We start from the raw sequence: 26,026 nt of genomic DNA on the forward strand, positions 1-26,026 counted from the left end.
ATGCGAACATGACGTTTGCCGTTTACCATGAACACGATCCTAAAGTCTTTCTAATATCTAATCTCGTCGCATCCAAGAGTGGGACCGTTAGTTACGTACTGTGACGATAACTTTTTGAGTTGCAAAACATTTAAACAAAAGCTGTTGAGTAGTGCTTTCCTTTGGAACTCTTTCGTATCCTTCGGAACTCCTTCGTATGCTTCGGAACTCTTTCGTATGCTTCGGTAATATTTCGTATGCTTTGGAACTCTTTCGTATGCTGTGTAATGCGGTTTCACGTTTCAAGTCTGTGGACAAAACCCTAAAATATGTTCATTCACATAAGGCCAGTTGGGCTGACGTGCTGTTAATTACGCTGTACAAGGTGACTGTAACGTTTGAGTCTGTGCGTAACATCGTACAGAAACAAAACTGAGTTTTCATCTACAGCAACTGATCATGATGCAAGATTTATTCGGTTGACAAGAACAGAAGAAAACAAATATACCTTCTGTTTAGTTCAGTAAGCTAAGCAGTGTTTAATAACACTGAGATTAATGGAAGTAAGTTACCACCAAGGATATTTTCGATTTATCTGCATTCAGTTTCTAGCCATGACACAATTTTAGCCAAGCCATTTCTCAAAGACGCACATGCCAGAAAAACACATCTTTTTTCTGTAAATGTTCAGCAGAAATTAGCTGTTGATCAAAGTTAGGAACGCTGACGCAACGAAATAGTTACTCAATCTTTAATCAGTATAATGCTGAAAAGAGTGCGCCATGTTGCCAAGCAACGTCTACGGTATAAATCGTGGGCTCACCCAACAGCTGTACCATTCGTCGTTGCATTCACTGCATTCTGCAGTTATTTCCAATGTCCTCAGCGTATTGATCAGAGATAAATTTTCTTAGATTTTCCACGTCCAGCCGGAGCTGCTGTACACCGTTTATCTTGGATTGTATCGCATCAACGTGGTCTGAAATTTCGTTACTTTCATTTTCTTCTTCGTCTGTTGATGTAGCTGGAAAACAATGACAGGAAAAAGTAAGGATATTTATCGACAGCAAAAGTTCTCTGATTTCACGAAGCCTCGCCTCATTTTATGAAAGCAACTAGCTTTCCTTGTTTTGTTTTTTTTTTTTTTTTCCAAAACAAAGTCACCGCTAGTATCTCTCCCAATAAGCACACAACTGTAACGTGCGGCTGTTACTAAGCTGTAGCCAGTTGCGCTGTAAAGAAACTCAAAACATAACTTTAAAAATTAAAATACAACTTAACTCACATCGGAGACCTAGCAGAACAGACATGTCAGGGTCTTTGCCTTCCTTTCTTTCTCGACAAACTTGAACCACTGCTTTGAGCTCAGACGTGCAGTCTGACAGCTGAAAGAAATGAGTTAGTTATGACTGGCAGAGTGTTTTCAGCCGAGTGTTGGAAGCAATTGAGTTTACTTTGCTTTACACGATACGGCAAGTTTAAAAACGCTTCCATGGTTTTCTCGGTCAATAAATAGTACACCGAAAACCTTTGATTTTGTTTTTCACCCGTGCGCGTTTCATGCGCTTGTCGCCTATCAAGTACATTTGCTTCGTGTTCTGATTGGTTCATTGTGATTTTTGTTTATTGTGATTGGCCGCCTTCGGCTGCCTTCGGCCGCCCTCGACAAGGCAATCTTATGTTAGCACATTGAAGATAGAAAACTCTAAAAGATGCTTGGCAAAATCGTTCTTTCACAAGCTAAATCCAAGTTACAAAAATGTCCGCCCTACATCACACGACAAAAATAAAAGAAAAACCTATGGTGCCAAGACAAACAAAGGTCGAGTGACCGCTTACATCCAATTTTCACCGCAGTTCTTTCTGTATCGTTTCTCTCTGTCATTGGAGGTAAACAGAATATGCTTAGCGAACGTTAACATGTGAAGTGCGACTCTGGCAACCCCAGAAAGTGTTTGAGAAAGTTGGCAAGATTCGAGACCTGTTCTATTTGCCGCCAACAAACAGTTGCTCCACGATCATACACTCCAACCTGTATTTGCCCAAACGAGTTCACAAAATTGAGTTTGTTAGGGGAACGCCCACTAAACTGACAAGTTACCAAAAACAATAGCAAGCTAAAAACTAAAAAAATCTTAACCTGGGGCAAAAATAGAACAGTTTATTTTGAAACGGTTTTTTACGTTAATTGTGTCGGGAATTGAAACTCGACGATAGAGACAAAACAATTTGTCTGAGTTGAGCTGCGTTTGCTTCAGGGCAACTTTCCTTCACAAAACTCACCATTATGAAACACGACCAGCAAACATCGGATCAATCAAACAGGCGCAATTTTTGGCGCCAAGCTTCAAAGATGCCGGTTGTATTAATTATGAATATTGGCGCTACACCATCATACACCATACGGTGCTTTTGTGCATTATTTGATCGAAACTCAAACTGAAACTCACTTCAATTTTAGCTTCTCTTCTTCTAGTTATTCCAACTTTCTGTTCAGTTCTGCCAGAACCTTTCTTTGGTCTCCACACTAATCACAGAAATAAAACTCGTTTTAGTCACTGAATCACGCGCGAGTAGTCCGCTCCTCCTTCTTCACTCAACTAACCCCAACTACGGCGCCCTCGGTAGTTAAGACACTCTCCCCAGACCGCGCACGCGCAAGATGGCCGTAGCTCCATCGAAGCCAACCAGTCTCGAGTATCCCACGGAAAAATAGGGGGACTGTCACTGACAGTCTAGCTCGTTATCTGTTAGTATGATCCCGAGTGTCGATAACCTGCCAAGTTTTCAGCTATTTATGTTACTTATCCTGTTATAATAGGAGACAAAGTTCAAACATATTTTAGCACAGCTTTGAATTGAATGATATCGTGCCTGAGGTTATTTATCTCTGATTATGAATACATTGAAAGGCGAATCGGAGGCGCAAAGGATAATATTACCCGCAGTATTAATTCCGGACTAACCGTTGAGGGTGCTAACAAGCCGTAATCAGTGACGCTGGAGCAGGGAAAGGCTGCTTACATTCTTGGGCGGATCAAAGTAAGAACAGGGTTTCGAACAAACGACCATGGAACACCAAATTACCAAAAATTCTATTTCCAACTTTTTAAGGGACAGTTTGAAGGTTTTTCTTCAGCTTCGAATTCATGTCATTTTTCCAATAAAAACAGAGCCTGAAAGAGAATAAAACTCGACATACATTTGAACTGCGGAAGAAAGAATGAATACTGTAGAATTCCGAAAGTAACGTTAATTTGTTATCTCCGTATTGAACTCCGAACTGGGTAACGGTCCACCCGAAAGTAGCGGCCGCTACTTTCAGTGAATGATCATCGCAGTTCATATACGCAACTTAAGACTGAATTTTTTTTTTTTTTGCAGGCTTTCTATTCTTAACCTAGTTGCGTGTGTAACTGAGATGATTTTGCTTTTCAGGCTTTCTTTTCAGCGTAACTGCTTTTATTTAAAGTTGCGTATATAACTGCGATGATCATTCACTTATTCATTCTTCCTTCTAATTCCGCAGTTCAAATGTATGAATTTTCATATATTGTCTTTCATCTCATCACCTCTACAGGTACATTACGAATACACAATATGACCAGCCCCCATTTATTTATTTATTTATTTATTTATTTATTTAACCTGAATTTTGCTTTCACATATTTCCCAATATACCACAATCATGGATGATCAAATCTTGGTTCCGTAAGGAGTTATTCTTCCTTAAATCTCTGCAATACAGGAACATTATCCGCCGTCTTCAATAGTCAGGTATATTCGGCTGAGAATCGATGGGTAGGGTTGGATCTACTTTAGACTTTGATCTCCGTATTTTTCTACGATATATATACATACCTGAAAGGTTCGATTTATAATATTCATGATCAAGCTAGGGCCTTCAAAAGAACGTTTAACACTTTTGCACTGAACGTTCACTGTTTTCTTACAAACATATATGTTGCAATATACTATATAAAGCGAGTATATCAGTATATTTTAAGGGAAAATTAAAAACTATTGATTTTGGTTGACTGCAAACTAACTTAAGACATATTACCTATGCAATAAGGATGGTGGTTGGGTGTACTCGTCCAAAATAATCTAACGGATTATCTATTGAATGAGGTGTGAGGGATATATACTCCTTTTTATATAATAACGTCTAATTTTGGGGCTGAGGCTGAACGTTCTTATTATTTTTGGGCAATTTCAGCCTGTTGTTCTTAGTTATCTGTTACCGTATTTCAATAAATCTATGCGGACGTGACCAAGACACCTATTATTTGAGTTAATTGGGCAATATAGACTGAATTTATACCTGTATTATTTTGTCTGTATTTTTACAATAACTGTCCAAATTCCCGCGCGCTGATTGGCTCGTAGCTATTGTCTATAAGAGTACAGACAATAAAAATGACGTCAGATGTAACGCGCGCGCTTTCTCAACGAAAAAAAAAGCCAATTCCGCTCGCACTTTTTCCATGTTATTGTAAAAAACAAATCGACGGCAGTTTTCTATGGTCTATACTCTTATAGACCATAAAATGACGCCATAAAATGTCCAAAACTTGGCAGTGAAACCACTCGCCTGCGGCTCGTGGTTCCACTTGAGTTTTGAACATTTTTTGACGTCATTTTATGGTCTATAAGAGTATAGACCATAGAAAACTGCCGTCGATTTGTTAATTATACTGTTCATTTTAAAAACATTTGGTCGTATTAAAAACATTCTTAACTGGCTCTCAGCCTGGGTAATGTTCTTAGTATGTTCTTAAATTTTAGTTAATCTGAGCCACAACGTTCTTACTAAAAAAGGTTCTTATAAAAAAAAGAGTGTGCTATGTTGTGTCCATACTCTTTTGTTTCAACCTAATGACGAACGTTTAATCTGTAACATTTATTATTTTCAGGATGATGGCCTCAATTTCATTTCAGTGAATTTGAGTGAAAGATAATTTCGTCTCAAGTAAAACCACGCGGCTCCTCGGTCATCAATCTTGTTTCCCAGATATTTTCCGTTTAGATTGGAGGCGTGGCAATAGTTGTACCACCAGGCTCCAGTGCTGTACACAGCACAGTTTCCATTGCTTCGTCTGTCATTATCTCTGTCTTTTGTGCTAAACGCCATGTTATTATGCACAGCTAACGAATCTCCTGCTGTCCCTGAATATGAATTCACTTCAAGTCGATACTGCGCCTGCTCATCACCGATGCTGAACCTGCTATATTTGGCATACACTCTAACTCCGTTCCAGTCCTCCAGCTCCACTCGCAGAGAACTGGATCTAGAGGCCGTCAGCCTATGGATCTTGTCGTTTCCTAACCAGAACTCAGCCGTCAGCTGACCAAATCCTGATTTGTAATCGTTCCAGCCCCGATAGAAGTCCACCGAGCCATCTTGTCTTCTTTGAAACACTGTCCATCCTCCGCCATCAGTACGCATGTCACAGTACACGGTGAAGGATCCTTTGCCGTCTGGGTTCACAGAGTACACTCCATTCTGTGTATGGCCTGATTTTAATAGACCAGAGCAATCTGATGAAACACAATTAAGACGCTTGAGTAAATGTCAATATTCAGTTTCTAAAGTATGGAACGATCGGAACTATTATCAAGCTTTGGATTTAATAACGTTAACGAGTACCAATAACCATTAAACTATCTCTGTGCAGCAGATGAAGCTGGACCCTTAATTTGAGGGAGCTTTTTGTGAGCATCAAATTAAGGGTAACAAAACAACAACAACAACAATAACAACAAAAATCGCCATGAAATCACACCAAAAAATTGCCAGTAGTTGATATGAAATTGAAATTTAAGGCAGCAGTTTTAAACAGAGCACATATGTACTAACACTAACTCACGTTTCCTTTTAAATAATTTTTTTTCGTCTGTTTGTTTCTGTGATATTTTTTTTATCCTTTTTTCGTTTGTTTTTGCTGTTGTCGTCGTTATCATTATTGTTGTTGTTGTTGTGGTTTCCTTTTTTTTTTGTTTTTTTTTCACCAAATACAAGCGTTGTTTCTGTTGCATCAAAATTGCAAACTCGATGTGACTCCTCACACCGAAAGCTGCAGGCATATTATTTTAGCGGCGGTTTTTGTGGCAAAGTTTGATTTTTAATCGCTTGTGTTGTTAGCCATCCGACGATCTCCGCTACGATTATATATCGAGTTGTTCCCGAATGTAATAAGATCTCTTGCGCTTAGGGATTTGAAGGGAGGGGGGGGTTCGATTTCGTGCTTAAACTTATTGGTAACTAATGCAGGGGATTTAAAATCACAGTAAAAGTTTCTGTCAATGTAGCAAAATTATTTGAGTAAAAAAAACCCTCAAATATGTGGGCGTACTTTCTTTGAAAATCACCGAATGAGATGTCTATTTTTAAGTCTTATGGTGAGATTCCAACATACCATGGAGACAAAGGAAAACCTATACACACTCTGTTTTTTTTTTTATAAGAACGTCTAATTTTGGAGCTGACGCTGAACGTTCTTATATTTTTTTTCGATTTTAGGCTGAAAACGTTCTTGAGATGTTCTTAAATTACATGGTATATACTACATGTATTTCAGGAAATCCGCAATGCAGACTTGACGAGGAAATCTGTCAAAGTACATTGCCTGCTGAGATATGGTATCAAGAACTAACACTGCTGATTATGACAAAGCGAGATGTGTGTCACCATTGTTAATGTTATACAAAACATGCCCTTAAGTATTTTGGTTAATTTACATTTGTTACCTTGATTTTATATACAGATAAAAACGTTCTTAAGGACGGTGCCTACTATTGTTACTGTGCATACGTTCTGCGCATCTCGAGATACTCGGGTTTCCTATGGGCGGTGCCTGCTAATACAGGAATATTTTTGCGCGGCTTAAAACTATGCGGAGAAAGCAGAACTTAGCAAACGCTTTTGGTATCTCGAAAGAAAATTGGGGGTAACCATGCATTTTTCAGAGATAATTAAGCTTCAATTTAGGAAAAAATCCCATACATTGCTTCATATTTTGGCGCTTTTTAGAGATATTATTGCAATTATCTCTGAAAAATGCGTGGCTACCCCCAATTTTCGTTTTGGATTCCAATAGGCCTCCCTAAGATCTGCTTTTCCCACATAGTCATAAACCGCACAAAAATACTTCCACATTAGTAGGCACCGTCCTTAATCGACTCTCAGCCTGAGGAACGTTCTTAATACGTTCTTAAAATGTTGGTTAATTTCAGCCTCGACGTTCTTATAAAAAAGGTTCTTATAAAAAAAAAACAGAGTGTAGCAATGTTCGACAGATTTTCGATACTCACAAAGGAGAAACATTGGCGTAATATCGAGTAAAGTTGAGAATTGAGATCCATGCACTTTTATTAGAATTACTAAACAATAATGAAGATGACTATCCCTCTAAAAAACGATTATTGCTAGAATAACTGCCGGTTTTAAGGAACCAAAATAACACTAGAATAAGCCTCTGTTATTGTAAATCACCTATCTATTTTCCTATATTGTATTTTATAATTGTATTGTAGGTATTGTATAAATTTCTTTTCCTATATTATATTGATTTCTAATTTTCTTTTCCTTTTTCTGCTTTTGAAAGTCTTGGTGTATTTTTCTTTCACCCGACTTCAGTCGCTACTTTCGGGCGGGAACTGTACTACTTCATCAGTTCTTGTTAGTATTATAATAGATTGATTGAATGATTGATTGATCGATTGATTGATTGATTGATTGATTGATTGATTGATTGATTGATTGATTGACTGATTGATTGTAAAATACGACCGTCTCCGTGATAACGTCAAATTTATCATCACACAAGGAAATTTGTGTATTACGTTCGGCACATAAAAGATACGGTGTATAAATCCAATTAGCCCTAGTGTCATATTACGCCGCAAGAACTAGCGTACCTTGAGATTTTCCGTGCCTAATTCACATCCGCTAAAATAATCCAGTTCAGTTTTGCTTAAGAGGTCCATTTTTTTAACAACTACATGGTTCGGATTCCATCCAGACAGCTTAACCGCAATAATTCTTCTCAACTGAAATGTCGTTTACTTTTCATAAAAATTAGTTAGCTGATATCTCATTCGCCCCTTCCTTTGGGCATGGATGTAGAAATATAGCCCTCCTTATTTTCTTCGCCGTTGCCGTGTGCAAAATAAAAAAATGTTGGCCACGGATCAATTGTACATCTGAACTTCACTATGTGATTGTTCACTACTAAACAGCGTGTGTAGCTGACAGGCGATTGAAAGCTAGAAAAGATAATATACGTAGCAGCCCTATCTCCATTAGGTAACAATGGAGTCGATATTTCCAATCTTAAGGGCGGTGCCACCTTTGATACTATAAATATGTGCTGCGTGTTTCGGGAAGGCCAAGAAACTCTCACAATTCAAAAGTATTTTTGCGCGGTATATAACTATGCCCATAAATTAAAGAAGATCTTAGCAAGGGCTGCTGAAATTCAAAAAGAAAATTGGGAGTAGCCTCGCATTTGTTTTAGAGATAATTAAGCGCTAGCTGCAGTTTTTGAAACAAAATGCCAAAGATTGTCATGTTTTTGAAATTACTGTTGCTTTTAAAGTTAGTTCTGAAAATAAGTGGCTACCTCTAAATTTCTTTCTTTCGTCATTAATTAACTCACCCTTAGCATGCTGAACCTCAACGTCGGTCCCAGTTTCCACGTCAAACACTCCAGCACTCTTCGCGACACAAATGTAATTCCCTGCATCCTCGTCTCTAATGTCTCTTATAACTAAAGCGCCATTAATCTGCTGGTGGCTCCGTCCAACTGGCAGTTGTGCTCCTTGTCGTTTCCAGCTGATGACTGGCTGTGGATCACCAGTGGCGCTGCAGTTCAATGTCAAAGTACCGCTGAAAAATGTAACAACTTTAGCAGGTGGCTTAATAGTGAGGCGAGGAAGGGAGACTACTACTAAAAGAGTTTTCTGTACAGCGCTTCCTAACAGGTTAGTGGCGGTGCAGATATATTCGGCAGAATCAACTTTACGGACGTCAAAAAGTTGCATGACGCTGTTGTTACTCTGCACCCTCGCCTGAGGCAGCTGCCCAAACAGTTTTCTCCACGTCACAACTGGTGTAGGATGGCCAGTCACGTGGCAGGTTGGAAGAGTGGCGTTGCTTCCTTCAATGACGTACAGAGGTCCCGGATGAATTGAAACAAAAGGACGAACTGCAACAAAGTAGAGATATTCCATAATTTGCACACGTTATATAAATCATCGATGTGGGATGTTGGTAAAAGGGCATGGTGCATTGGAATTTGCGGGTATTGTCCAATAATAAAAGCATATGAAAAAAATATATATCTTGGAAAGGCATCAAATTTGCAACAGAACAGGTTCATATTATTCATATTGATTATTATTGTTCTACTATTATACAAATATTTTAATCGCCTTAGCTACTTAACAATTTCTGGTCGGGCCATCAAAAAAAAAAAAAAATTTGAAAATTTTTCCAAATGTTCAACGAAACAGTCTGGTCGTGGGCTAAATTAACTTTGGTGGCTTGCTAATGCTAAATCAAATATTGCACCACGAGCTGTTAAATCTGATATGCACATCGTGTAGAAAAATAGGCATATTGTTTGTCAGTTGTTTACGATGTCGTAGTTGCCAGACGTCTAATGGTGAAATTAGCCAGGTTATGACCTTTTAATAGCGGGAACTACTTTTTTAAGACTAGAATACAATTATTGATAGACCTGGCAATTTCCCGAACGATAACTACAAGTGAATTTCAGGTTGTACAGTTATTTTGCCAGAAAGCGTTCTTGTCTTTTGTGTTCCGCGTTATCTTTTAACACTGATTTGCAGGTGGAAATTTTAAAACAGTTTATTTGTTAATCAACCAAAGATTAAAAAATTACCATTAACTTCTAATTGAGCCACTGCCAGAGCTTTTCCCACGATGTTTTCAGCTGAACACTGATAAACGCCAGAGTCACTTCCTTTTACATTCCGTAAACGTAATCTTCCTGCTAAAATCGCTGACTTACTTATTTCAGACTGACTGTTTAATTTACTCCACACTATAGCAGGCTCAGGATTACCGCTGGCTGAACACTGAAACGAGGCTGACCCGCCTTCATTGACAGTCACCTTTGTAGGAGAAAGAGCAACAGCAGGAGCTGAAATCGATTCACCAGGTTCTCCTTTAGCTCCCGGCATACCTGCGGATCCCATGTCTCCTTTAGATCCCACTTCTCCCTGAGGCCCAACAGGTCCCATGATGCCTTGCTTACCGCTCTTTCCCGGCGATCCCATAATACCTTGATCTCCTTTATTTCCGGTTTTTCCTTTCTGCCCTCTTCGTCCCCGGGCTCCTTTTTGTCCCCTCGGTCCAGGTGGACCGGGAGGGCCTGGGGGCCAGACGAGCACGTGGCACCCTTTGAATGGCAGAGATGCGGTTTCAATTCCGAAAAAAAATTGCTCATTTTTTGCATCATTTTCGCTGTGTTTTCAGCCTCTGTGGTATTTGCATCTGCATGACGCCTGTTTCTATGATACAGTGTATAGCGTCGGAGTTCTATGAAGGAAAAGAAACATTCAGTCGTTCATTTAAGACCCAAATATTGAAGCACAAATAAAAACCAAGCGCCGAGTTAGCACTTAGTTAAGGGATAAGAACTAGTTAAAGTCTTTTGAAAAGCAAATGTACCGTGACTTAACCCTATTCAGCACCACAGCACCCCACCCCCACCCCTTCCCCACCACCACCAGCACCACCAGACGTTGAACATTCACTACCAAACCTTGTCACTTTCCTAAAATTTTCTAGCAACGATTCGGTATGGCATGTAATTGGTCACATAACTTGACGTTTCCATGGCAACAAGAGAAGAATGCATGACTGATATTGTGGAAGATACAAACAATCATCTTTTAAAAGCCAGGAGCATTATACTTTATAACACCAAGGCTTTGGTTAGCTACACTACTTCTCGAGTAAAAAACCATACGCAAGAGGCGTGAACTTCCACTTTTTGTGAAAATCATTTAACTAACTATGGGGCAGATGGGGAAAGCAGGGAGGGGGGGGGGGGGGTTGGCCGTTTGCGTGTCACATTTGGATATCCATTAAAACGGAAGTCTATGAATTCGTTGAGTCAAACATCTGAAGGTCGATTGACAACAGGCCATGAGATCTAATAACGCTCTGTTGTAGTTCCATAAATATGAAATCGGCAAATGAAAACTCTCACTATGCAGACTATAGTTTGAATTACTCTCGCTTTACAAACCTTTGGAAAAATAAGGTAATACTCGAAGTTTACATATCTCAAGGGCTGGCTAGACCAGACGTCTCTCTCTGTCTCCCCTCAGTTTCTCTTGTATGTAATTGACAAGAAAAAGCTTTAGAACTTGACCTAATCACCTTTGGTTTTCTTTGCCATAGAAGACAGGAAGCAGGATAAAGATGTAATGTAAAATTCATTTGTTTTAATGTAACAAAACCTACCATTTATTCTGCTTTGTATTTGTTACGATGTGGGTGACTTCTACAGTACAGGAAAAACACTGCTTATGAGATTTATTTCACCTGGGCGGTCTCCAAGAACTTAAGGATTTTATCCGAGGACGAAAATGTTAACTGACTATTCTTTCTGCACGAAGGTTTCACTCTTGGAGTGAAGAAATTTAGGTACAACAGAATCTTTTCTAACCTTATTTTTAATTTTTTTTTTTTTTCAAATCGTCTAAATATGTTGTGAATTAGGAAGAGAAAGTTCTAGAACGTGACCCGATAACCCTTGATTTTCGTGATTGACACATTAGACAGGAACTCGGGGGCCGGCGCAGCTGAGTACAGAACACGCACACACCGCGCACTATAATCTGTTTGTTCCTTTACTATTTAAAACGGGTTTTCTGTCCGTTACTGCTCTAATTTACTTTCGGTAATCAAAGTTTCACATAATAAGCCTTCTTGTAACCTAAAATCGAGGAAAACGTTACATTTGGCAACACGCTTCAGAGTCTGATATATGAAATAACCGACAGACAAAATGAAGGTCCCAGTCTTTTCTGTGATGCCGTTAACTATTTTGCTATATAAAAACTTATTCTGACTATTGTGAAAGTCGAGATGAAAACCTGAAGTATGGCTAGTCAGATAAAAGCATTTGTTCTCACGAGTCAGCCAGATTAATATTTGTGTGGCGCTGTTTATTTTTGTCGTACATTCCTTGGTCCGGATGTCTGAAAGTGCTCCGCATCAGTAGAATTCTAAGGTCTACTACCTAAAATTAAATCCTTTGATCTCAGCTATCAGAGTTTTGAGTAGCTCTTTCTCGTGGTGGTTTTGATGAACATTGTGGTTGTGACTTTAATTCTGTAAATGAAATCCTAAAGTTCTAAATTTATTTCTTCTCTCAAACAAACATTTTTGATCTTATGAATAGTACTTCCCTTTGATGCCCTGTTCATTATGCTGTACTAAGTTGGTTCTGAGTTTTGAGTCTGTGGATGAAATCGTCAACTGTGTCCATTCCTTTCCTGTCAGCTGGCTTTGTTTATAATGCTATACATGGTATGGTATTGTACTGAATTTAGTCCGCAGACCATTCAAGTCTACCGGAGTAATTCCGGTGTTGTGCTTGCCGGGTTACCATGAAAGGTGCCAAATCACAGATTTAGCGTCAAAATTTGCTGGTTCAATCCAAATTGGAACTAAGCTTTTCAGCGTTACTAAAGACGAAACTATAATTCAGTAACTTTCAGAACTTAGCACAAACTTACCAGGGACATTCCTTGTTGTCTTTACGTGCTTTGGCTCGCTTGTTGGCGGCTTATTCTCTGCGACAACGTTTTCAAGAGCATTTAATTTTTCCTTGTGTTCGTTCAACTCTAATTCTACTCTCAAAAATCCGGCGCAGTACAATACGATTGACAAAATAGAGATAACGGAAGCAAAGGAAGGCAAACTTTTCTTCTGAGCGTTCATTTTGGGCGATTTTACCAATACGCAGCTCTTAGAGCAAAGCTCGTGACGTGATGCTATGATCACAAATGTCTACAGCCTGCCAAGTTTTCAGCTATTTAAGTTACTTATCTTGTTATCATAGGAGGCAAAGTTCAAACATGTTTTGGCACAGCTTTGGTATCGTGTGGTGTTAAATTAATAAATTGATCCCCGACTATAAATGTGTTGAAAGGCATACGGAGGGTCGAATGGTCTGAACTGATTTAACTATTCTTTTGGTAACTACAGGAACGGGAAAGTTAGGCAAACACAAAAACAGTTCAGTTAACATGTTCACAGATGGCGGAGCATATTTTGTGGTAGGGAGGGGGGGGGGGGGGGGGAAGCAAACATTTTCAGTAAACCATCAGTAATTGCGCAACTTTGTTATATTACCTATTTGTTGTTGTTGTTGTTTCTGCTGCTGCTGTGATATACCCGATTGTTGCTGCTGCCGTGAAGCGCTAACCCAGAATACATTTTAAGAATCAAAAGGGTCTAAAAATAGTGATTGTAAAGGGAGAGGAGAAGATCTTTAAAACCCTCACCCAAATCCCCTTTGTTCATCGGTTTACCACCGATTTCATTGATACGCGACCCTCGAATAACAACTTCCGCGAGCATTTGGCGATTCGTTTCCGTCAATCATGCGCTCTTTGTATGGTGTTACAGGAATGCCGCTCTTATTTTCAAAAAATATGGCGGCCACTGTGTAGCCTGTTCGGTCGACATGATTGCTTCTTATTCTTCAAGTTTACGTTGGCGAGTGGTGTATTTGCTCGTGCAGGGGTTGAGCATCGATTAATTAAAGCCACACTGACTGCATGTCTTTCCTCTTGTGTACTGAACTGAGCCATCCCTGTATTTCATCTTCGTACACTCCTGGATATTGCTCAATAACTCTCCTTATAAACAATACGCCATGTGCTGTAAATGATAAAAGGCGATCAATGTCAACTACTGCAAGCTCGTTTATTTATGCCGATTTATGCGATTCTTTTATTCACCCACCGTCCATTTGTCTTGCTTTTCCCGTCCGGGCCGGGTGATCAACCGTGGAGGTATTTCCGTATTTTTCCGAATTTTCTTCACAAATGTCAACCCCACTTTCAGAAGTCTTGCTATAGCGATCGCGCTCAACGCCTGCACGAGCAAAAACACAAGTCATCAACGTAAATTTTGCTCCCGAAACATGTTTCCCAGTATAGCCACCATGAAAGCAATGCTGACAATGATTTCTAACAATGGTGAGCGTACAGCAATGGCTGACGGCAAAGTCGAAGTGGAAGAGCAACAAGCAGGTCATAGAAAAGGGAAAGAAAGAAAGTAATTAGAAGAACGAGGAGGTTGAGGCAATCATTACCTTGTATGAGAACAGAGCCTGTTTGTGGGATGTAGCTCATTAAGACAACATGAATAGGGACAAAATGGAAGTGGCCTACTGTCAAATCGATGTATAGACAGGGACGAGAATATGTAAAAATATTCCCCAGACTTCTTCGGAAGTCAGTTTATTATTAATGCGCATGCGACACAATTTTTTCTCGTTTAGCCACCTTGGTAGCAAAACATTTTGTTTCCTTTCCGCTAATTTAGCCACCCCGAAAACATAACAAGAAACAATCGTTCCGCTAAAATGTTTCCTAGTGTAGTCAGGCCTTTATACTACTGACGCTAGTCAGTCAGAAAGGTCAATTCCAAAAGAGGGGCATTAAAAAAGTTAATTGAAAAAAGATTTACTTTGAATTTCAAAAATAAGCAAATTCTCAAGCAGAAAAATCACGTGCATTGAACACAAAGATGCTCTGACTGACGTTTTATTAATATGCATATTATGCTACGTATGTACAAGAGTTCTAGAAATCACAGTCTTCTGCCCTTAATTGCCTTAAAATTATTATGGTATAAGCGTATTGAAACAAAAAAAAAATGGTCATTCCATTTTTATTATTTTGCAGCTACGGGTTTCTTGAAAATTTTATTTTAAAAACATCTTAATTAGTTGTACTGACCTGCTTTAACTCAAGTTCCTACAAACTTAAACAGTTTGCTTTATGCAGGTTGACCGATTTTCAAATCAAGAACGCTTTAAATTTTGGTTAATCGATATCCTGTCTGTTCCGAGGCTCATAATACTTTCAGCACGTTTGAGAAATACACGCGCTTATAACGCAGTCACCAGTTGTTGGTTGAAGCCTCCTAATAAATCATTCTTATCACCCGGCCCAAACTATTATTCTCATTCGCAGAAAAACTCATTACTAAGGTTTTTGCCTCTCCAACCTGATCAATATTTCACTATGAAATTATTTAAACTTTTTATCTTTTTTCTCCTAGTTACTTCCAACCATCCAAATTTTGAGCAACTAAAATTCAATTAGAGATAAACGCGGAGGGCAGCTTCAGCGTTTTTGTCTCAATTTATTAACCCTTTCAGCTTCAGTATTAACATGTAAATTCTCTTCACTGTTCTCATGTACTTGTTATAGGGCAGGTTAGGAGAATTTTATATTCACTGATCATTTCCTTTATTCTCATGACTTGCAGTTGTATTGTAAGGAGAAATTACATGCTAGTCACTATTAAGGTTTTTAACCCTTTAAACTGATGGGTTAAAATATATGGATGTCATTTTTTGGAACATAAATCTTATTCAACCTACAGCCTAAGTCTGTGTATGCCTTCAGAAAACGTTTATCACCTCAACTAAAAAATTTAACCTTTACAAATTTTAACGATTAGGATAATGATAGACACATAGATTCTAGAAGATTAAGTTTACAGCTAAAGTAATCGTTCAATATTCCCCTTTCACTGTGCTCTAAGCCCCCTCCCCTTGAGCTCTCATCCCTTCCCCCCGCCCTAACTCTGTGGTCTTACCTCTCCCGCCCCTTGTGCCATCACCCCTCTCCCTCCCCCCTCTGTGCTTTCACCACCAAGTCAAGGTCTACGACCATATTTTTGTTCGAAGAACGCATGTGTAACTTTTCAGAGGAGTAGAAGAATCTAAACTAAACGGGCATGTGAGACAGGGAAATACAGCAAACACTTAAGATCTTGAGATTAATGGATACCATATAATAAAAATGTCCATAGAAACCAAAACAATTCTATATAAGTATCTTTGTGTGGATAAAGATAACAGAGTACACTCATCATGATGAATATCCTAGCCACAGCTACCGCCGGCTATTAACTAATTTCGTCATTACACTATTGCTGAATTAACTCGAGGAACTGAAAACCTTCTTAGGCTAAAAACTCGTGTCATCTGATTCTCGATTAACACGGTATTCTGTCATGTGCATTTCCGCCTGTGACAAGTTTCTCCTCTCCTAATATAAATTCGGCTTATGCAAACTCCCCCCCCCCCCTCCCCCTCATGAAAGGTGCTCTGTGTCGCAGATGTCAGTTAAAGACCGAGGGGTTTTAATTTCAAAACTTGTTATATATGTTTGAGTTATTAAGTGGATCTGAAGTCTTTGTCCTGTCTCAAACCTTTGTCTGAAACGATACAATTGTATACACCATGTGCCATCAGACGAGCTAAAATCGTCATCCGCCAACACTGCCTTGCTCACAAGCCGCGTACCGTATTTATTCAAAAGACGGTACTTCCCCTTAATAAACGCCGCCCCAAATAAGAGCCACGGGTCGCGTTTTACAACAAAAACAGCACCGATACTTCAACAAAGAGTCTTTGCTTATTCAGTGACTCCAGACTAAGATTTACGTTAACAGTGCAATACTGCTCGTATTAAAATTACCTCATAAGAGGTGAAGTGTCGTTCCAGCTTTTTGTAGTCAAGTTTTGTACACAAATATTGTTTATTTGGCTTAGACAAATGAATTCAGTTCGAGATTGTCCTCTATACAAAACAACACTCTCGAATTGGCGAGTTTCCATGCCAAGATCGAAAGATTTAGCCAAGCGCCAAGATCCTTGTTGGAGAAAATTAGATATATCATGCGGCGTTTAATTAAAATGGTAAAATAACATAAATTAAAGATAAAATAATTGAAAAATATTGACTCTTGTTACCTATGCAATAAGGAGAGTGTTGGGGTGTACTCCCAGTTTTCAGTCCTGTTAAGTGTGATTAATTCAAAATAACCTAAGACGGATTATCTAAGGAATGAGGTGTGAGGGAAACACTATGTTGTATTCATGTTCTCTTGCTTCAAGCTAATGACGAACATTTAATCCGTAACTTATATTCTTTTTAGGATGACGGCCTCAGTTTCATTTCAGTGAATTTGAGTGAGAGAGAAGATCTGAAACCGGACCACCGGGCTCCTCGGTTATCATTCTTGTTTCCCAGATATTTTCCGCTGAGATTGGAGCTGTGGCAATGTTTGTACCACCAGGCGCCAGTGTATTCCACAGCACACTTTCCACCCCAGCTGTCATTATCTCTATCTTTTGTGGTAAAGGCCATGTTATTATGCGCAGCTAACGAATCTCCTGCTGCCCCTGAATATGAATTCACTTCAAGTCGATACTGCGCCTGCCCATCCCCGATGCTGAACCTGCCATATTTGGCATACACTCTAACTCCGTTCCAGTCTTCCAGCTCCACTCGCAGAGAGCTGGGTCTAGAGGTTGTCAGCCTGTGGATCTTGTCGTTTCCTAACCAGAACTCAGCCGTCAGCTGACCAAAGCCTGATTTGTAATCGTTCCAGCCCCGATAGAAGTCCACCGAGCCATCTTGTCTTCTTTGAAACACTGTCCATCCTCCACCATCAGTGCGCATGTCACAGTACACGGTGAAGGATCCTTTTCCGTCTGGGTTCACAGAGTACACTCCATTCTGTGTATGGCCTGATTTTAATAGATCAGAGCAATCTGATGAAACAAAATTAAGACGCTTGCTTTTAAAAATGCCGACATCTTCAAAGTATGAAACGTTCGCAAATATTATCTTGGCATGGTTTTAGTAATGGATAACAATAGCCATTGAACTGTCTCTGTGCGCCAGATAACATTTCACCCTTTGACTTGTTTAATTAATATTTTTCTTCTAGCGGGAACCAACGCAAGTGATGGCAAAGCTTTGCAGAAGGAGAATGACGTACGAGGCCCTAAAACGCGATGCAGGAGTGCCTACTACAGATGACCTGAAGACCTACTTTGAGATCAGGAGCATTCGGAGAGCCAGGACACATGTGACCCGTGCTACTGGGGAACCTGTATCGGCCACAACCTGACACTTGCACTTCACAAGCTGGGTCTCTGGTTTTACATGAATACACAAACAGAAAATCGATAATAAGTTTAAAAACGGGCTCAAGAATCCCCGTTAAAGATTTCTAGCAATGTGTATTGGACTCAATTGGAGCCTCCGCGAATAATTACTGGGACCTGAATTGTCCAGCCATTAAACTGTCTTTGTGCCGCAGACATCACAATTTTTCTTATTAACAATACATGCACGCTGCACCAAGGCCCCGCAAAAGAAGGATAACGTACGTCAAGGTCCTGTGAGCAACGCAAATTTTTTATGTAATATGTCAAACACGAGAAAGCGTGTTTCATCAGATATCCAAACACTGAGAAGTTGGATATCTGATCAGATGAAACACACTTTCGAGTGTTTGATTTGGCATCTCAAATCATGTATAATTCTTGGAGAAATTCAAGGCTAAAGTTGGCTTTATTTTTACCAGGAATACTGACCCAAACCACGATCACGGAAGTGGCTTTCTTTGTTTTCTCTTGATGAAGTATTAACGAGTTTGAGAACGATAAAGTGAAGACCTGGTACACTTTCGATTCAGCAGCCAAAACTTTCTGTTTAACCAGTTCGAATGTGAATGTCACGCGCGCAGGTTGATAAGGAAATGTTCCGTAACAAACGGACGATCTTTGAAGGTATTCCACTCTTTATGTTGTAACCGGTTGGAATTTGAAAAAAATTCCCACGTCAATTTTCTTGTCATCCAGCGCCATCTTTGCTCCATCACGTACGTTCTTCTTTTTTTTTGTTACCAACGAGATTGCAAGTTTCGAACGACTGGAAAAAGGTCGCGGAAAAATGTGCCAAATTTCTAACCCAACATTTTGGATACTGAATGGAAAGCATCCCTACTTTATTACATGAACAGGAGCAAGTGGAGAGCGAGGATACATGTGACCCGTGCTACTGGGGGACCTCCATTGTAAACAACCTGACACTTGTACTCTACAATCTGGCCCTTTCGTTTTACATGAATACACAAACAGAAACTAAAAAAAAAAGGAAAGAGTTCAATAATTCCCGTTAAAGACTTCTAACAATGTTTGAGTGGACTCAATTTAAACATGCGCGTGTAATTACCATGACCCGGAGTTTTGGTTATAAGTGTAAACGTTAAATTGGCCCCTGGTCAAAATTTCCTCTAACGTTTTAACTGTGCCACCGAATCAAAATCGCTGAAAAAAAATCACCACGAAATCATACCGAAAATTGCCGGTACCTTATATAAGTGATTTACTACAGCAATAAAATTTAAACAGAGCACATGTGCAAGCACTCGCACAAGTTTGTTTGTTTTTTTGTTTCCCTATAGGTGTTGAGCTTTTTTGTATTTGTTTCTGTTGTTCTTGTTGTTGTCGTTTTCTTTTCCTGTCTTTTTTTTTCGTGATGTCGACAGTACCATCATTCAGATAACTATTCCTTAAACGCAAAAATAATGTTTTACAGGTAGACAAATACAGTCTTTAATATCCCATCAGACATTTCCAATTAACGTGCTCATATTTTTAAGACATTGGGTTAATATCGCGCTTTACATCAACGCCATGAGCTCTCTTAATGATCACTTAGCGCTCTTTGTGCAAATGTTGCACCCGGCTCCGTTTCAGGCATGGCCCGGATTAATTGTCTTGACTATTTTTACGATCTGTTGAACATTTAGGGGAAACTCCCAACCCATCGACCCTAAATCAATGTCTCTCATATTTTTGGTGAGTTCTCCACCGGTTCGAAGAGTGAGTACTTTCGCGAAATAAATGGTAACTTCTGTGAAGTTTAGCCTCTAGATCAATGAGTCTTTTGAATCGAGGCTCCACCCATCTGGAAGCCGTGCACCTTCTCTTTTCCAGCTGATGACTGGTTTTGGATTGCCAACAGCGCTGCAATTCAAATTTAAAGTCTCGCCTACAATCGCTTCTAAAATCACTGGAGGTCTCACGATAAACATTGGAAGGGGAAAGACAATCAAAATAGTTCGCTGCTTAACACTTCCTAAAATATTAAATGCTGTGCACATGTAGTTATCAGAATCAGATTTACGGACATCAAATATTGTTAACGCACTGTTATTACTCTGCACCCTTCTCTGTGGCAGCTGACCAAATGACTTGCTCCACGTCACAACTGGTGTAGGGTGACCAGTTACGTGACAAGTTGGAAGAGTGACGTTACTTCCTTCAACGACGTAAAGTGGTCCCGGGTTAAGAGAAGCATATGGGCGAACTGCAATTCAACACAAGAAATGTAATTATGGAATGACCTCGAGGATTAGATTATCATACTTGGGAAAAAGTGAGTCAGCAGACAACAGCTCCAAACGCACGGCAAATTAAAACAAATGTTGAATCCCAGACTGAGTTAATTCAAATGCCATGACTTTACAGTTGTTAGAAAAGAACAATAATTACCTTAAGTTCATATTCTTTGTATCATGAGGCTTTTGACTTTTCCAATCTTTCCAAAAAGGAACTGTGTCTTTTTCTTTATTTCATCACGGAAGTAAAAATATTTCTGCTAGCTATAAAGTAAGCGGGTAATGAAAATGATTGACCTTTGTTAATAACGTTTATTTATTCGTATCTCAGTCCAATTAGTGCTCTCTCACCAATCAGTGCTCGCTGCAAATAATATTTCTAATGAACCAAATAGCCTATGCTATGAAAAGACCATAGAGCCTTCTTCCCCGTGCGGACAGTCAGAGCAACTCACCATTTACAACCAACCGTCCTACTGTTTGCGCTTGTCCCAAGATGTTTGCAGCTGAACACTTGTAAACACCCGTATCGCTTCCTTTCACGTTCCGTAAATTCAGTTTTCCTCCTACTTGTACTGACTGACCTATTTCTGAGCGACTGTATAGTTTACTCCACACTACTGTAGGCTCAGGATTACCACTAATTGAACACAAAAACGAGGCTGACCCGCTTTCGTTAACTGTCAACTTTGTAGGAGAAACAGCAACAGTAGGAGCTGAAATCGATTCACCAGGTTCTCCTTTAGCTCTTGGCAAACCTGCGGATCCCATGTCTCATTTAGGTCCTACTTCTCCTCGAGGCCCCACAGGTCCCATGATGCCTTGCTTACCACTCTTTCCCAGCGATCCCATAATGCCTTGATCTCCCTTGTTTTCTGTTTTTCCTTTCTGGCCTCTTCGTCCACGGAACCCTTTTTGTCCACTCGGTCCAGGTGGACCGGGAGGGCCTGGGGGACCAGACGAGCACTTGGCACCCTTTGAATGGCAGAGATGCGGTTTCAATTCCGAAAAAAAATTCCTCATTTTTTGCATCATTTTTGCTGTGCTTTCAGCCTCTGTAGTGTTTGCATCCGCATTACGCCTTTTTCTATGCAGTTTGTAGTCTGTGAAGGAAAAATAAACACGGAGTCATTTAAGACCCAATTATTGAGTCACAGACGTACATGAAGGAATAAATGAAAACCAATCTCTGTGTTAGCACTTAGTTGAGAAATTAGAACTAGTACAATTCTTTAAAAAAAGCAAATGGACCATATCTTACATTTTATTTAGTCCCAAGGGGAATAAGGACATAAAGTGTCGCATTTACTACTTTTTGACGGTGTTGTTATTAAAGAGAAATGTCTGCATGACATAAACACGATATTCGAGAAACTAGTTTTCCATTAAAATATCGAGACACAAACACGTCAAAAGAAAGAGCAGCTTATTCGTTTTCTTTATATTGGTAACACTGAGATATTTAATTCCTTATACTGACGCAAAAGTTAAACCTTTTTACTGAATAAAGGTTTGATTCTAAGAGAAAAGATATTAAACTAAAGAGAAATGTTTTCCAACCATACATCCGCATGTTATTGATTACCAAAAAAATAATACTGAAAATAAGGAAGCAGAGGGAAAAAGCAGCGGCGTTGGCAAGGATATGTTCGCGTGTCTTGTCATTTAACCATAATGGATGGGGTTGAGCAAAATATTGTGGTTTGTCAGTGGTAAACAGATCAATTATTTGCCAAAGCCGAAGGCTAAGGCAAATAATTGTTCTGCGAGACACTGGAAAATCACGCTATTTGGCGATAACTGAGTTCAACAATTGTTTTATCATTCGATCACCGAGTTTGTTTTTCATAATTATTTAATTCTCTCTGATAGCTCAGGGAAGCGTTGTGCCATTTCCACACAAGAGCGTGTATTCAATTACGCATGAGCAGGATATTATTTGTAGCAAAACAAAGTTCAACAGTATTGCGCTTATTTGTAGGCAGTTATTCGTAGGTCACCTGGTCTGCTCTCGGCCAATGAAAAGGAAGAAAAACATACATTGAATGATAATTTTGGATATCCATTATAACGGAAGCCGAATTTGAATTATTGAGTCAAACATCTTATTTTAAACGTGTCTACTTTTGAACAACGCTTTCTGTCTTTCGGATTATATATATTTCAATGGATGTACAACAAGATCTAACAAGACGCCTATGGGCTTTTACGCGGGATGAGTAAGTGAATGTTTAGCAAATGTTAACTGACTATTCTTTCTGTGCGAAGGTTTCACTCTTGGAGTAAAGAAACCAAGGTGCAACGGAATCTTTTCTAACCTTTTTTGAGTTTTTTTTTTTTTTTTTTTTTTTTTTTTTTTAAGTCGTCTAAATATGTTGTGAATTACTAAGAGAAAGTTCTAGAACGTGACCCGATAACCTTCCATTTTCGTAATTGTCACATTAGACTAGCCTGCGTGGCAGGCGCTAGAAAGGGGAAGGGAGAAGGGAAATCGGGCGCGCGTGACGCGAGGGGAAAAGGAAAAGGAAGCGTCGCGCGCGCCCGATTTCCCTTCTCCCTTCCCCTTTCTAGCACCTGCCACGCAGGCTACATTAGACAGGAACTCTGCACGCAGCTGCATAGAACACGCGCACACCGCGCACTATAGTCTGTATATTCCTTTACTATTTGAAACAAGTTTTCTGATCTTTACTACCCTAATTTACTTTCGGTAATCACAGTTTTACATAATAAGCCTTTCTGTAACCTACAATCGAGGAAAACGTTACATTTGGCAACACGCTTCAGAGTCTGATACATGAAATAACCGACAGACAAAATGAAAGCTGCATGGTCCCAGTCTTTTCTGTGATGCTGTTAGTTATGCTGTATAAAAACTGATTATGACTTTTGTGACAGTCGAGATGAAACCCTGAAGTATGGCCAGTCAGATAAAAGTATTTGTTCTCACGAGAAGTCAGATTCGTGTGGCGCTGTTTATTTTGCCGCTCATCCGTTGGTCCCGATGTCTGAATGTGTTCCGCATCAGTAGAATTCTAAGGTGTGATAACTAAAATTACAATGCCTTTGATCTCAGTTATGAGTAGTTCTTTCTCGTTGTGATTTTTTAGGTGATGAACATTGTGGTTGTGACTTTAATTCTGTAAATGAAATCCTAAAGTTCTAAGTTTTTTTTTCCTTCTCAAAGGCTGTGCTGTACAAGTTGGTTCTGGGTTTTGAGTCTGTGGATGAAATCGCCAACCATGACTGTATCCATTCCTTTCTTGTCAGCTGACTTTGTTTATTATGCTATACAAGGTATGGTATTGTACTGAATTTAGTCCACAGACCATTCAAGTCTACCGGAGTAATTCCGGTGTTGCGCTTGCCCGGTTACCGTGAAAGGTGCGAAATCACAGATTTAACGTTAAAATTCGCTGGTTAATTCCAAAATGGAACTAAACTTTTCAGCATTACTCAAGACGAAACGATATTTCAGTAACTTTTAGAACTTAGTACAAACTTACCAGGGACATTCCTTGTTGCCTTTACGTGCTTTGGTTCGCTTGTCGGCGGCTTATTCTCTGCGACAGCGTTTTCAAGAGCATTTAATCTCTCCTTGTGTTCGTTCAACTCCAATTCTACTCTCAAAAATCCGGCGCAGTACAACACGATTGACAAAACCGAAATAAAAGTTGTAAAGGAAGGCAAACTCTTCTTCTGAGCGGTCATTTTGGGCGATTTTACCAATATGTAGCTCTTAGAGCAAAGCTCGTTACGTGCCAAGTTTTCAGCTATTTGTGTTACTTATCTTGTTATCATAGGAGGCAAAGTTCAAACATGTTTTGGCACAGCTTTGGTATCGTGTAGTGTTGATATTAATAAATTTATCCCTGACTTAAAATGTGTTGAAAGGCATACGGAGGGTTAAATGGTCTGAATTTAACAATTCTTTTGGCAACTACAGGAACGGGAAAGTTAGGCAAACACAAAAAACAGTTCAGTTAACATGTTCACGGATGGCGGAGCGTATTTCGGGATAGGGAGGGGGGAGGTAGGTTGTGGGGGGAAGTAAACATTTTCAGTGAACCATCAGTAATTGTGAAACTTTGTTGTTTACCCATTTGTTGTTGTTGTTGTTGTTGTTGTTATTGCTGTTGTAATAGTTGCTGCCGCTGTGAAGCGCTAACCCAGAATACATTTTAAGAATCAAGATGGTCTAAGAATAGGGATTGTAAAGGGAGAGTAGAAGATCTTCAAAACCCTCTCCCCAATACCCTTTGTACATCGGTTTAACCTAATTTGGAGGATCATGGTATCGCCACAAAACTTAAAGCTACATTACAGTTATTAATAGCAAGGGAGAGGGTGGGGGCTCCTAGTTTCCCGTAACTGTTACCCGATTTCCACTTGATCAGACACTTATACGCAGTCTAACTACTTAGAATGGGGAAAAAACCTCCGTCTAGTTTAGAGTTTGTCCGCCAAACAAATCGCGGTAATTAAAAATACCCAGTTTTGGTTGTTTTTCTTGTGTAAAACGTTTTAATGCCTTCTATTGTAACGGATTTTTTTTATGTGTTGACTCATTTCTCAGTTTCTACTGTTTGTTTGCTTGTTTCTATTTTCAAGCTCCAGGTTACAAAGAAGCCAAAAAAAGTGCAATTTTTCTGCAAGCTTGATTTTTCTAAAAAACACATCATGCATGGATTAAATGTATTATATGATTTCTTTTTTTCATATTATAGCTTTTATTTGATTTTTTTCCAGGAACACCAGCGAATATTTACATAATGTAGTTTTTCTTTGACCTTTTTATCCTAGAAATACAAGAGAATTTTTTTTTTTTTTTTTTTTTTTTTAATATTAAATATAGCTTTTGTATGATTTTTGTATCTGGGGTATATACCAGCGAATGTTTCATTATGATTTAGTAGGATAGAAGTTGGGGCGTGCGAGATCAATTTTGATCTAGTACCCTCAACCCTAAGCTAAAAGGTCTGGCTAAACCAGGAAACAATGTTGCGGAGGCAAATTTTGCTGCTCGCAAACAAGAAAACGTTTTTTCCTTAGGTCAAAAACATTTATGCTTCCCAGACAAAAAATTTGCTTCCGAAACATGTTTTCCAGTATAGCCACCATGAAAGCAATGTTGACAATGATTCCTAACAATGGTGTGCGTACAACAATTGGCTGGCGGCAAAGTCGAAGTAGAAGAGCCACAAGCAGGACATAGAAAAGGGAAAGAAGGAAAGAAATTGGAAGGACGAGGAGATTTATTGCACTCATTGCCTTGTATGAGGACAAAGCCTGTTTGTGGGATGTAACTCATGAAGCATGACAACATGAATAGAGACAAAATGGTAGTGGCTTACTGTCAAATCGATGAACAGATGAGGACGAGAATATTCCCCCGGCTTTCTTCGGAAGTCAGTTTATTATTATGCGCATGCGTAACCCTTTGTTTTCCAACACAATGTTTCCTCGTTTTGCCACCGGGGTAGCAAAACATTTTGTTTGCTTCCCGCTAATTTAGCCACCCTGGAAACAAAACAAGAAACGATCGTTCCGCAAAAA

The 26,026-nt window shown here is 39.4% G+C and overlaps 3 protein-coding genes, 1 long non-coding RNA gene and 1 pseudogene across 5 annotated transcripts in view; 1 reads left to right on the forward strand and 4 right to left on the reverse strand.

Moving 5' to 3' along the window:
- Positions 1–1,440, reverse strand: part of LOC146453779 (centrosomal protein of 85 kDa-like) — a 1,865-nt gene extending 425 nt beyond the window's left edge. Inside the window, exons 1-2 of the mRNA XM_085096226.1 lie at positions 1,265–1,440; positions 1–1,003 (exon numbers count right to left, since the gene is read on the reverse strand). The exon at positions 1–1,003 is cut by the window's left edge and continues 425 nt beyond it. Coding sequence (XP_084952352.1) covers positions 831–1,003; positions 1,265–1,289 — 198 coding nt within the window. The 5' untranslated portion in view covers positions 1,290–1,440 and the 3' untranslated portion in view covers positions 1–830. The remainder of the gene's footprint in view (positions 1,004–1,264) is intronic.
- Positions 1–26,026, reverse strand: part of LOC146453777 (uncharacterized) — a 104,678-nt gene that overhangs the window by 9,716 nt on the left and 68,936 nt on the right. The gene's annotated exons all lie outside the window — the stretch shown is intronic.
- Positions 4,696–10,391, reverse strand: LOC146453780 (uncharacterized). Its single transcript, XM_085096180.1, has 3 exons — positions 9,888–10,391; positions 8,640–9,188; positions 4,696–5,520 (listed from the first exon to the last, which is right to left on the reverse strand). Exons 1-3 carry the CDS (start codon positions 10,282–10,284, stop codon positions 4,892–4,894), a joined length of 1,575 nt encoding a protein of 524 aa, XP_084952306.1. The 5' UTR covers positions 10,285–10,391; the 3' UTR covers positions 4,696–4,891.
- On the forward strand, positions 10,246–24,104 carry LOC146453781 (uncharacterized). Its single transcript, XR_014859422.1, has 3 exons — positions 10,246–10,364; positions 21,403–21,571; positions 23,966–24,104. It is a non-coding gene; the product is annotated as an uncharacterized LOC146453781 (long non-coding RNA).
- On the reverse strand, positions 16,856–24,225 carry LOC146453782 (uncharacterized; annotated as a pseudogene). The gene is made up of 4 exons (XR_014859421.1): positions 23,977–24,225; positions 20,926–21,573; positions 19,961–20,439; positions 16,856–17,904 (listed from the first exon to the last, which is right to left on the reverse strand). The product of XR_014859421.1 is annotated as an uncharacterized LOC146453782 (transcript).

This window comes from Pavona decussata, unplaced genomic scaffold (assembly GCF_977016875.1).
Source record: "Pavona decussata unplaced genomic scaffold, jaPavDecu1.1 SCAFFOLD_322, whole genome shotgun sequence".
Classification (NCBI taxonomy): domain Eukaryota; kingdom Metazoa; phylum Cnidaria; class Anthozoa; order Scleractinia; family Agariciidae; genus Pavona; species Pavona decussata.

What these genes read in the sequence shown, in the direction of transcription:
- LOC146453780 (XM_085096180.1), bottom strand. Translation starts at nt 10,284, where the DNA reads ATGGGATCGCCGGGAAAGAGCGGTAAGCAAGGCATCATGGGACCTGTT. An exon ending in GGCTCAATTAGAAGTTAATG is followed by an intron (nt 9,189 to 9,887) that starts GTAATTTTTTAA and finishes ACTTTGTTGCAG; the next exon opens with TTCGTCCTTTTGTTTCAATT. An exon ending in TGAGGTTCAGCATGCTAAGG is followed by an intron (nt 5,521 to 8,639) that starts GTGAGTTAATTA and finishes GTGTTTCATCAG; the next exon opens with ATTGCTCTGGTCTATTAAAA.